This window comes from Zingiber officinale, chromosome 8A (assembly GCF_018446385.1).
Source record: "Zingiber officinale cultivar Zhangliang chromosome 8A, Zo_v1.1, whole genome shotgun sequence".
Lineage (NCBI taxonomy): Eukaryota > Viridiplantae > Streptophyta > Magnoliopsida > Zingiberales > Zingiberaceae > Zingiber > Zingiber officinale.
The window spans coordinates 9,531,047-9,544,427 of NC_056000.1; the positions used below are offsets into that span (position 1 = coordinate 9,531,047).

Here is a 13,381-nt window from a genome sequence, read left to right on the forward strand (position 1 = left end):
TGCACGGCGAGTTCAGTCAAGCCACTGGACTTAAGGAGTGGAGGAAAGTGGATAAATTTTTAGACTGATTTATTTAATATTAAAAAGAAACTGAGAAGGTGTAGGTGATGGCAAAATTGATGATCTCAAATAGCTAATAATGCGGTGTGCAATTTTTGTAAGTATGTTCTATGAGCAATAACTTTTAATAATCGCTAGTGATAAATGGTTGGGAGGACGTAAGAAAAGGAGAGGGAAGGATAAAGAAAGAAGGTGAAAAACTTGAAATCTTAATTTAGGGTGAAAGGAAAGATAAGAAAGGATAAATTAATTTTAATCTTTCTTATACATAAAATGAAAGAATTTATTACACTTCCATTCGAGGTGTAAGAAAACATAAGTGGATTAAAAAAATATATATATTAATTTTATCTTTATTTTATTATATTAATTTTTAAAATTATTATTTTAGATATTTTTTGTGATGTAACGAAAAACATTTATACCGCTCGATGCTTGCACTCCGTCGACGTTGATATTGATTTTAATACCGATGTCGACTTTGATGCCGACTTCAACCCTGATTTTAACAAATGAACTATAAAATAATAGGAAGATAATAAAATATTTTCTTTAATTAAAAAAATAAAAAACAACTAAACTTTTATTTAATTTCTATCCCACAATTATAATATTTTAAAGATAAATTCATTATAGATTTTATCAGATAAAATATATTTCAAATTTTATAATTAATTTACTTGTTGACCTGAAAGTTATTATATATTTATTTATTAAAAAAAACTTCATCGACACAAACCAGCAGTGTGAGCTAGAAGTGTCCTGTGTGACAAACAATCACAATTATTTATTATTATTATTATTTACTCCACAAGAAGCAATTAGGCCCTAAGGATTGCCGTCCCTGCAAGACCATCTGGCTCTGAGTAGCAGTGAAAAGGATGAAGTTCTTAGTTCGGCCTTATCTCCATCACACATCAACCATCAGGCCTTTTTCTGTGCCTAGTAGGATTGATAGAGAGAAATAGAGACAGAGAAGACCGTCCAATTAATCCTCAAATTACCTCCACAGAAATCAAGAAAATGGGGCTTGAAACTCCTCTCGAGGAATAATTTTTAGAAGATCTAATTAATGATCACAGAAAGGAAAAAAGGAAAAAGCAGACTGAAGCGCGCGGATGAATCTCACAGAAGAGATCATAGGGAAACCGTCTTTTTCCTGTAAAGCAGGGCAGAGTGCGACAGGTTCTAGTACGAAGGCGAGGAAGGAGACGGGGGAAGGAGATTGATTAGGAGAAGGAAGCGTAGAACTGCCGGCAAGTGAGAGGGCGATAAGCGTACGTGTGTCGGTTGACGTGTAATGGGAATGTGCGACCATGATACTGACGAGTTAATATCGATCCGTGAAATTTATTGAAAGAATAAATGTCGTTGCATGGATTAAACCAGATCGGAGCAGCGCATTGAAAGTTGGTCGCAGCGTTAAATTACATACCGCTATGCGACAGGTCGAATTATTATTAAAATGTGTACTTACTCTTTAAATACTAGCGCACGTATAAATTATATAAAATAAATATTTATAGTCAATTATTTAATATTAGTATAATTTATTTTATAAAAAATTAATTTGAAAATTAAAAAAGATTACTAATCATATCTAAATTATGTGACACGAATATTTTATATCATCCGAAAAATCGATGAAATAATAAAGATAGATACGGATATGATTTTTTTTCTAAAAATCAATAAAATACATATGAATTGATATGATGTATTGATATTCAAAAGAGATGTGCTCTAGTAAAAAAGAGAGAGTGGGGAAAGAAGAGTAAATCGATAAGGATTGAGACGGTGAAAAAAAGTTAAAATTATGAATAAGAATTGAAATTATTTTTGATGTAAAAGAAATATTAATATAACTTAATTTTAGATTTCACAACATCAAATTTAATAATGTAGGATAGAATATATATATATATATATGTTTTAATTTAAAAAGAATACTTGATTTCAAAAAATAAATATTCTAAAATTTAGATAATATATTATTGTCTTAGCAAATCTTTCAATTAAAATTATATATATATTCTAATAATACTTTGTCCCATAATAATTGAATATAAAGAAATTATTATTACTTACAATATAATTGAATGATATTTTAAAACTATACATTTTATAATGTAATCCATATACGCCAGCAACTATTCAGTGTCAGACAGAGAAAGAATGAATGGAACCTTTCAACCATAATAAAAATTATTAGGGGCGTCTATTTTTATATTTGATAAAAATGGATGGTTTTTGGAAATTAAATTCAATAACAAGACCAAGAAGAAGAACTACACAGACAAAAATAAGAAATGCGTTTCGATGGTAATGAAATAGTTGGCAAAATGAAGTATAAAGTAAATAGGATAAATTTCAAAGAGCTTCAGATTTTAAAAAATAAATACCCGTGCTTCTAATAAATTGTATGTATCTTACTATCTTTTGTCCATCCACATTTATAATAATTTTAGAGAATTAGAATTAATATTCAAAAATATATATATTAAATGAAAATTCATATTTTGTATGATTTTTTTTTGAAAACTATATGTACGTAGTTTAAATTTGGCAAATTCCAGTTTAAAATAATTTTGTAAAATTTTATAATCGTGTCTAAGATATTTATTTCATAGCCATATATATATATATATATATATATGTATATATATAAATATAATATAATTGATTGAGAAAGTGATATTATGAGGTAACTAGATTGATAATGTCATATACTAATATGTTAATGCCAATAACTAGTATTAAGATACACATAAAATAGACAATGAATTTAATAAATATATGATAATTATTAATTTAAAAAATCAAATGATAAATTTAATTTACCCTATTACTTTTAATAAAGATAGATAAAGATCTTTTTGATAGTTGTTGAATGAATTTAAATTTTGTCCTTGGCTAGGCTTTTCAATCATAATAGCATTGGCTAGCAAAAAGGAAACATAAAATAAATTCTGTCCTAGTTATGTTTATGTGAAGCATTAGTTGATGGAGATAACAAAGCAAGCTTGTTTGTCTCCATGTTGATGGAGTTTAACAAGCATTAGTTTATGTTTATGCTTATGCTAATTCATCAAGATTTTCTTTTTTCAATTTATTGTATACCTAAAAACTTTATGCAAGGAAAGAAAAACGAAAGAAATGAATTATATTTTTCATTCATTTCTAAAGAAAAATTAAAGCAATTTGTAGTGCTAATCATCAGGTAAAAGAAATCGCCATGACAAAAATTGTCCTTGTTTGTTCATCTAAACAATTAATTGTGTTTCTCTTTTTTTTTTTTTTTTAAAGACTTGTCTCCATGTGAAAAGTGTGCGGCAAAGATGAATTCATTTGTCTTTTATGACGTCAAATAGTGATACCATTGAACAAAATAAAAGTGAAAACTGCACATAGCATCGATAAATCTATTACACGATTAGCATGACAGAATTTGTGAACGAGAGCAATATGTTTTCATTATTAAAAACCACTAAATAGAATTATAAAAAACACAACACGTGGTGTTAGAGTTTCAACAAAGAAATGCTCGCAGAGTAAATTAGCACTTCAAAAAAGAATCACTATTAATTAGTATTCCCCATTACTTTTCAACCAAAACACAATCCTTCGAGATTACTTAGAAAAATTCCAATACTTATAACTGGAATTTCAAGTCCATGCAATACCATGTCGCATTCTATGTAGGATTCATGGGCTCGCGTTAGGCCCACTATCATAGGCAGTGGAACTTAGCAACGTTATATAAATCTGATATACTATGACAGAATTGCTAATAATTAAATGCCATATAGAGATCTGCATATAGCTCTAAAGAATTAACATCTATATAACAGGCCTATACCAAAGGTGGGGACTATGGCAGCAACAGATAGAATCCAGTTATACCAAAGGATCACCTATAAAAATGAACTCCAGGTAGTACTCTAATATCTGTTCACGAACTGTAGTTAAAAATAAAACAATGAATTTGGCATCAAAATAACTATGTTAGACTAGTGGGTTCCAAGTTTTCAGAACTACAGTTCGCAAAACACAAAAAGAATGCCTCATCAATAATTTCACATGCTTCATACCAGATCCAGTAATAGCCTAATCATAGATGTCATACCATCAGTTAAGCTACATCCAATTATTAAGCTACCATGCATTTACTGAAATTTTGACGTAATGATCAAAAGTCGATTCTTATAAATTGACGATCTATGATTAACCCACCATACGTCTAACACATATATACATACATTTACCTTCATCTATATCCGTAGGACCGACACTCCCACGGATCTACCTCTTTCTGTTTAATGTCTAATGTAGAAGTATCTTTCACGAGACTTCTACAGATTAATGCATACGCAGATAACAATTTGACAATATATAAACTTAGCAATTAGTTAACTTTTCCTTTGTGTATATACAGGACAGAATCCAATTTATTATAAGAAGATAACAATTTGATGATATGTAAACTTCGTCGAAGATGATTTGCAATGGATAATCTCGAAGCGAACTCCTCCAATATTAACACAAAGATTTACTTGGTATTCACCTCAAGATGAGGTGACTAATCCAAAAATTCGGCCGTCTCTCACACATCCACTATTAAAACACTTCTTTTCGGAAACACTCTGGAGGCGGAGAAATCTCCAATACAACAAGAAGAAAAAAGAGAAGCTAATACAAACAAATCTTATAAGATTTACAACATTAAAACTCTAGCTTGCTCCTTCTTACTTATCTACCTCTTAATCAACTTGAAAATATAAAAACACTTCTTCTAAGTCTTCAAGAACTCTGTGGGGAGTTGGAGAGAATCGATGAAGAAGAATGAAGATGCGACGAGAAGAAGTCTTCTTGTTTGAAGCTAGCAAAGCGCTTTTACCTTCAACCTGCGCCAATAGTCATATTCCAATTGATCGGCTAATCAATTGGGGCATCTAGATCGATCAGCTGATCGATCTAAATGACTTCTGTGTTCTCGAGAAAAGTCCCAGAATCGATTGACCAATCGATTCCCGCTGCCTCGTAATATCGTAAGAAAACCTTCCCCAATTGATCGACTGATCAATTGGAGTGTCCCAATTGAGAGCACACTGTGCTCTCTTACGAAGTGCCTCAATTGATCATCTGATCGATGGAGCTCTGGCTGAATCGATCGATTGATCAATTCACCTTCTCTCTTCGCGATGACACTCCCAATCAATCAACTGATCGATTGGGTTCAACCCTGACTTAAGTCTAAGGTATCCTTGTCCAACATCCGGTCAACCGTGACCTGTTAGGACTTCCTCATATCTAGCATCCAATCAACCTTAATCTGCTGGGACTTTGTCACCAAGTGTCGGGTCAATCCTTTACCCACTTGGACTTACGGCCTCATGCCAAGTGTTCGGTCCTCCATGACTCACTTGAACTTCCCAACACCAGGTGTCCGGTCAACCTTAACTCACATGGATTTACGTTCTCATGCTAAGTGTTTGGTCCTCCATGACCCACTTGACCTTCCAAACACCAGGTGTCCGGTCAACCTTGACCCACCTGAATTTCTACTGTCTGACTTCACTCACCAGGACTTCTCACCACCTGACTTCACTCATCAGGATTTTCTCACTGCTTAGCTTCACTCATTAGAGTTTTTCACCTGACTTCACTCACTAGGATTTCGACAGCCTAACTTCACTCACTAAGGGTTTTCACTTAGCTTCACTCACCAGACTTTCCTAATTGTCTGACTTCACTCATCAGGACTTTCCTAATTGCCTGACTTCACTCACCAGAACTTTCATTTGCCTAACTTCACTCACTAGGGCTTTCCAACGACCTAGCTTCACTCACCAGGACTTTCCAGTTGCCTAACTTCACTACCAAGACTTTCACACTAAATGTTTAGTCAACACTGACCCACTTGGATTTTCTTCTTATTTCAACCTTCCCGTTGGTTTTGTCATTGTCTAACCTCCAGTTAGGACTTCTCAGTTAAGTATCCGATCAACCTTTGATCATCAATATCCCGTATGGACAATTGCACCTACAATCTCCATACATTGTCAAACATCAAGACTCAAGATTAAACCAACTCAAACTTAGTCAACCTGATCAACCTTGACTAAGAGAAAATTGCACCGACACGAATAGGTTCCAACAAGGTTACCCATAACCATTCAATCCAGCACCTAAGCAAGTTTTTGGTTCCCTTCCTACCAGGGTAGGCTCTTCCCTGAAAACTCGGTACATCACTATAGGGCAAATGTGTGGGTCTGCAGTTCTACTAGGAACCATAATTATCCAATATATGGCAAACCCTGTTCTTGTTTCGATATAAAGTTTCCAGCATGGGCGTCCGTGATACAAATTTAGCACACCACCATGCACCACAGCTTTCTACTAAAACTGAGAGACTAAATCTATCAGACAGCGCTACTGCATCCATAGTTCTTGCACCTTCAAGAAGCCCTTATTCACGTCTACATTTGTCTTCATGTGTCAACTTTCCAATCTCAATTAACGATGAGAAATTAAATGCCAGGAAGACCACTACAAACTAGGTGGTCCACTATCACTCAACTGAGACAAACAGCAACAAATTTGTTAAAAGAATAAATTAGCAATGACTAGTAAATACCAACCCTCTTAAAATAGCTCTTCAATTTACTAGCAAAATTTAAAGCTACAAGCAAAGAAATGCATATATTTTGCCAATAACCATGCATCTACAGTCAGATATAAACAAGGAAAAACTAAATATATCGAAAGCAAGCGGACAACCTTATCTTGAATATATGCATCAGAAAGAAGACTTCATTCTCTTCTATTTCATTTAACTGATATAATAAGCAAGCAAATTGTTTAGGAACCAATAGACAGAAAATCCCTTAAACTAAGTTTTTTAATTAAGTATGCTTAGAGTTACAAGCATAGAGATATGAAGGATTTGACATAGAACCATGCGTCTACATATAGCAAGACGAAGCTAAATATATCAATCAGGACGACTACATCTGGTATTATTTACATAACTCGGATCTAAGTGTAAGATTCATATATTAATGGTGAGGGGATGAACAAGCTTCCATGAGATCCTATTGAACACTTACAAATCCTTGCAGCACAAGAAATTCACCGTTGATTTGATCTCCGATGAAAAGAGGCGTTCCGGCCGATTCACGAACTTGCAGTTAGGGCAAGACAAAGCCGCCTTGCTCATCATCACCAGCATGTGACAGCGCGCACAGACCGCCGCCACCATTTCCTGGGCATCGGAGACAGGAGAAACCCAAGACAAGGGGGTTCCTTCCCCGTCGCACGGCGATTTGGAGCACGCATGGTCCGTCTTGGCCTTCTCTTGAAGCAGCGCCGATACCCTAATTGGTGGCGGCTCGCGGCAGGCCAGGTTGAGCTCGAGATCGAGGCTCAACGCCGAGCGCAGCGGCGGATCCAAGCCCAGCCGAGGATCCGTCGACGTCCGCCGGTGAGTCTTCGTGTTGTAGAAGTGGATTCGGCCGGACTGCAAAATAAACGCAGCAAGTGTTTCTCTGCGGTTATTTAGAATTCAATTTTTTTTTAAAAAAAAAACCGTTTGCCTATAAAACATTCCATCGTCAATACTTTTACAACATAATGCTACACTTTTGCTTTTAACCATAAAAGCTCTCTAATTTCTGAGAAATCGCAAAAATTGCCAGAATATAATGCCCTGGTTTTGAAATCCTTATGCATCATTAAAAAAAAAAACAGATTACCTAACACAACGTACAGAAATAAATATCACGAAGAAAACACTTAATTGATTTTTTTTGTTTTCATTTTAGTTGTCACCTTGATATCAAGACACTGTTGCCAATCCATAGGCAAAGGAGCATCAAGATTAAGCTCAATCTCTTCTTTTTTCCCTGATTTCATCTCTTTGGTGAGCCGTTCTTCTTCCTCTTCTCCATCATTCTTGTTCTTCCTCTTTTTTGACAGCAAATTTTCAACTTTAGGACAAGGCCTTTTCTTCTCCACGAGAGGACGGGCTGCTTGCAAGGACACCATGAATGGAGGAGGAGATTGAGTCAATTCTTGAGCACCAAACTCTCTTTTTCTTCTGTGACTTGCAGGGACTTTAAACTTGCTTATATAGGGAATGGATCGATCATTAAATTTGAAAGGAACACGACTGCAATCAAGGATCTAACACACCATACTGTAATAAGAATATATATATATATATAAATAATATTCACATGCTTATCCTTCTTTTTTATCATGTATTAATGGCGCCCACCGCATCAGCACACCCGATAAGGGAGTTACGGGGGGAATGTATCTTTTTGGCAAAGATAATTAACATTAAATATTGTCACACGTTAAATCATTTTAATCTGTAATTATCAGCTTAAAAGATAACAGTTTTTCATGTGTTGCTGGTTGGCGTGGATTGTAGAGGTGATAAATGAGTGGTGGTAATAACTGAAGAGGAAGAAGCAATGCATTAAATGCACCCTCCTTCATTAACTCCACCTTCCTTATTTAGTTCACCAAATTTAAAGCACATCAACACCCATTTTTAAGCGATAATTGTAATCAATCACTTATTGCTGGTCAAGTAGCAACCCCTCGCCTCCTGCTCTTCTGAACCTACTCCAATTCCTGTGACCACTTTGCCAAGATACTCAGATATTCAGCCATGGATCAGTGACTCATCAATAAATTCCTAGTTTTCTTCTTTTGCTTGGATTCATTATGGAGCCTACAATAACTCTTGGGCATAACAGGTTTTGGCTGTGGTATTGATAAAACCTGCTGGAATGAAAGTCTTATGTATTCATTTTCCAAATCTTATAGAGAACTAGAATTATAATAAGAGACCTCCACTTAGAGCTAATGGAAGTTGTGATCCTTAAGCAAATCCAAAAGTACTTCATGAATTGAATGCTGGGTGATGCAGGAACACTGTCTAGCTAACACCTGCTTAGCAAGGCATTTTATGGCATTCAGCAGAATTGAAGCTTATTGAGGAGATTGATCCTCAAGGGGGGAAAAATCCCTTGACATTAAAAGCAGGAAGAAAAAGGTCACAGTTCATAAGTTTGAGCCACACCTGCCACCATTAACTCTCCTCTTTCAATTGCCTTGAATGCTGCTTCTTTGCTCTCACAACCACAGCGCCATCAATCTGCCACCAGTTCCTGTTAAATGCCATCTCCTACCTCTTCTGCTCTTTATGCATGCAATTTAAAGGATTTAATTAACACACAACAATAAGATATCAGGGAATTAATGTAGCATAAATTCATGAAGAGGCCGATTAGCAAGAAAAAGGACTTTGTAGCGTTCATCTACTGTTGACTCTGAGCTTGAGACTGACCTGAGTAGAGCGATTTCAGTAGCCATATCATGCAAGACATGTGTCAAAGAACACTAATTTGATGAGCAGGTTCAAGTCGCTAGTGCATTTAAGAAGATATTCATTGTTCTCCAACTAATCTGGTGGGAAATTAAAACATGAATTGATTAAGTGAAAATCAAATTTCTCGACTGGGAAAATGTTGATCGATACACCATGTACCTGAAAAGTAATAATTCATTTGATTGTTATATATAGATAGATAACACTGACATAGACGGAGTCTGTCAGGAAATTTATGTTATGAACAGGAAACTAAAGCAGAGGAGAGTCGAAATTAATGATATCTTCAAACAAATGATAAGACAAGGTGAGCACGAAAGGATTCTTAGCATTAACAACCTGATACTTTTCTTGAAGTTATTTAGATAATCGTAGGGTGACATCCAAGAACAAACTTCCCTGTAGAATTTGTATGGTCCAATATAGGTTCATAAATGATAGAGAATTTTACCAAAAGCTGTTCTTCATGGTGGGTATTTACTAAAATGAACTCCTATAAGTATCACAAGTTAATTTGAAAATCAACCTGAAGAGAGATTTAGAGTAAAAAAAAAGTATATTCTGAGGACTTGGAAGCTTGAAAGTTCAACATAGGTTGTCTCAAAACAAAACCATGGGATAGGTATGTTATTTTCATAGTACAAGCTGATGCACATATCACCTTGTGCTAAGAAAAATAGTACCGTCTTACAAGTTGCTTTACAACTCAAAAACAGTTTGCAAATAATCTTGTGTCGTCTTTTAAAGAAAAAATCGGAGTTGTAATGGGAAAAGACAAGACTCCTGAAATGCCATTTGGGTAAAAAGAAGTTACAGTGGTGCATTCAAATAAATATCAATTATGAAGGGCTTCTGTTCTTGTTGCTTGAAGCTCGTTGTCCACGTCAGAAAAATGTTAAGTGTATGTTAACTTTGGGAAAACAAGAGTCTTGATGGGTGACTCACATTTAGACGAAGATCAATGCAATGGATATTATGAAAAAAAATATATTAAGATTTTTTTAATGAAATTTTGTTACGATTTTATATAATAGAATTCATGATCTGTTACGATTTTTCATAAAAAATTCTATTGCGATTTTTCATAATAAAATTTTGTTACGATTTTACCGGATCTAGGGTTTATGTATTATTTATAGGGATCATTGTAAACTTATTGAACCACACTCACAAGAATCATGTAATGTAAATTTCTAGTCCCCTCGGGGCGGTGCGATGGTTAAGACATGGGGTGTTGCCACATGAGGTCTTGGGGTCGAAACTCGGCGTGACCGAGCATAACCTCCCCCATGTCTTGGCCATTTGCACTAATGGCTAGTAGCCACCAGTGATTTACCTCCTCCGTGTTAGCCTAGGGACGGGTTGGCGGGGACGCTGGGGGCGAGCGAATCGCCTTTTGCCACATGTAATGTAATTTTCTTGTGCAGAGAGAATTCTAATAAAACTTTGACCGTTTTTATGAAGTAGGCACGCCGCCGAACCATGATAACTCTTCTTCTTTCTCTTCTTTTTCTCCTTCTTTGTGTTTGCTCTCCTTTTGTGCGTCTTTGTCTTGTTGCTCCGCTCGATTTCTTTCTCTCTTCCTCTTCTTCCACTTTAGAGGTTGAGAGGTGTTGTCCCATTCTTTGTGCAACAATTGATATCAGAGTTATAAGTTTTGGTGGATTTCTTCAACATGTCGGGGATGACTTCTACGAAGTTTGATATAATGAAGTTTGATGGAACCGAAGACTTCGGATTATGGCAGAGAAGAGTCAAGGACTTGTTGGTGCAATAAGGCATGGTGAAGGCGCTAGGAGAAAAGAAATCGGAAAGCATAGAGAGATTAGATTGGAAAGACCTTCAGGCGAAGCAGTGGTAACAATCAGGCTTTATCTTATGGATGATGTAATGTACCATGTCATGAACGAGGAGTCATCGGTGGCAGTTTGGCAAAAGCTGGAAATCCCGTACATGTTAAAGTCATTGACAAACAAGCTGTATCTCAAGCAAAAATTATTCGGGTTGAAGATGATAGAAGGAATTGATTTGAGCTAGCACATCAACGTATTCAACCAAATTGTAAGTGATCTGAAGCAGGTTGATGTGAAGATCGAAGATGAAGACAAAGCGCTGATGTTGTTGAATTCTCTACCTTCATCTCCTACGTATGAGAATTTAGTTACTACTTTGATGTGAGGTAAGGAAACTCTCAAATTGGAGGAGATCACAGGTGTATTGCTAGGTGTTCCTGTCTGGAAGCTGAGAAGACGAACCTGCCGGAATGACGTGTCTGGAAGGTTGACCACATCCCCATGACTCGGTTGATGATCTGTCCTCTACGTTGACCAGATCGTCGGAAGTCCTCCTCCGTTCAACTGTACCTGCATCCAGCGACCGGGTCGCCCCGGCCTCTAGTACCTCGGTGCTCGAGGCGAATCCCACATATATATGAGCAACCGAATACTAATGACAGAATAATTAACTAAATGCAGAAAAGGTACGAGAACGTACCCTGGCCCAGGGGGGCGCCCTCGGATGGATGGAAGAGCTGATCGAGTCGCGGTCACCTGGAATAGTGAAGGCATCTGAGCCGACTAAAGAGGAGATCCGGAGGTGGCGACATGGAGCCTAACACTGCGTGGCTCCGAGAGGTGAGATACAACCGGAATACAATGGCGACACGGCCGGCATATGACATCGGCTCGCAGGCCGGAATATAACATACAGTCACGACTCAGAGGCAGGTCAATAGCAACAGCTCACAACACCCATAGTGCTACGAAGAACCAAGCACCACGGCTCAATGGCCGAATACATCATGGGGTGACTGCCGGAGATGCCACAGTGGATCCAATCTATGCCTCAAATGATGGACAAGACGACTATAAGGCCGTCGGAGTCAGCTGTAAGGCTGCCAGGAGAGGTGGCAGCGACTGGAGAAGCGGTAGTGGCCGCTGTACAGCGCCAGACGCGGGAAGAGGTGGCTGTGACGGCTTCTGGATGCGGCGCCGATGGCCATGGGAGGCTGAGGTGGCTGCTGGTGGATGCTCCTGTCGCTGGAGATGGCGCCGAGCGCTGGAGGCGGCGCCGACCGCTGCTTTAGGTAGCGGTGGTGACTGCTAAACCCGGTGAGCCACAAGTCACCCCATGTGGCTGCACGAGGAAGAGGAGAACTTCCCCCTCCCTACTCGCGGTAGCTATGGCGAGAGGAGGAGAAGAAGAGGCGGAGGTCCGATCCCTTGGCGGCATCAGCCGGCGAGGAGGGCGGAGGCAGTGCTGACTGCGGGTGGCGGCGGAAAAAACCCCCTTTCAGCTCGCTCCTTCTAGTGTCACCGCTAGGATGCAGGCCGGAGGAAAGGAGGGGGAGTAGAGAGGCGGCCGGCGGTCGGCGCCGGCAAGGAGGGAGGAAGAAGCTCTTCCTGCCGGCGGACCAAAAAACGCGAGCCCAAAAAAACCCCCTTTTCCCTTCCCTCGTGCTTGCCTTAATCACCAAAAAAAACCTAAACGTCCCATTACAAAAATGCCCTTCTTCTTTCTTTTAATTATCTTTGACCCCCTCACATATCCGGATCACTAGGTTTTTACTAAAGGAAGAAAACAATTGATGAAGTTTCTCAGAGAGAAGGACTTGTGGTAAATAGCAACCAAGAGCGTGGTATAAGCAAATCTCGACATGGATTGGGTAACAACAACAAGTCTCGTTTTAAGTCGAGAAGGAAGAAGGTGATTACGTGCTACAAGTGTAGAGGAAAAGGTCATATTGAAAGAGATTATCCAAAGATAAAGAAACATATTGCAGAGAAGAAAGGTAGTTAGACAAAATCTGTAAACATAGTTAAAGAAAAAAAATTCAGAGAGTGGTAATGGAGATATGTTATCAGTTATGTCGAGTTCGGAGCAGCTGACGGATGCATGGATTTTAGACTCTGCATGTTC

The 13,381-nt window shown here is 37.7% G+C and overlaps 1 protein-coding gene across 1 annotated transcript; it reads right to left on the bottom strand.

The window, feature by feature from the left end:
• Positions 1-6,932: 6,932 nt before the first annotated feature.
• LOC122011410 lies at positions 6,933-8,220 on the bottom strand. Its single transcript, XM_042567801.1, has 2 exons — positions 7,891-8,220; positions 6,933-7,579 (listed from the first exon to the last, which is right to left on the bottom strand). Exons 1-2 carry the CDS (start codon positions 8,104-8,106, stop codon positions 7,166-7,168), a joined length of 630 nt encoding a protein of 209 aa, XP_042423735.1. The 5' UTR covers positions 8,107-8,220; the 3' UTR covers positions 6,933-7,165.
• Positions 8,221-13,381: the final 5,161 nt, after the last annotated feature.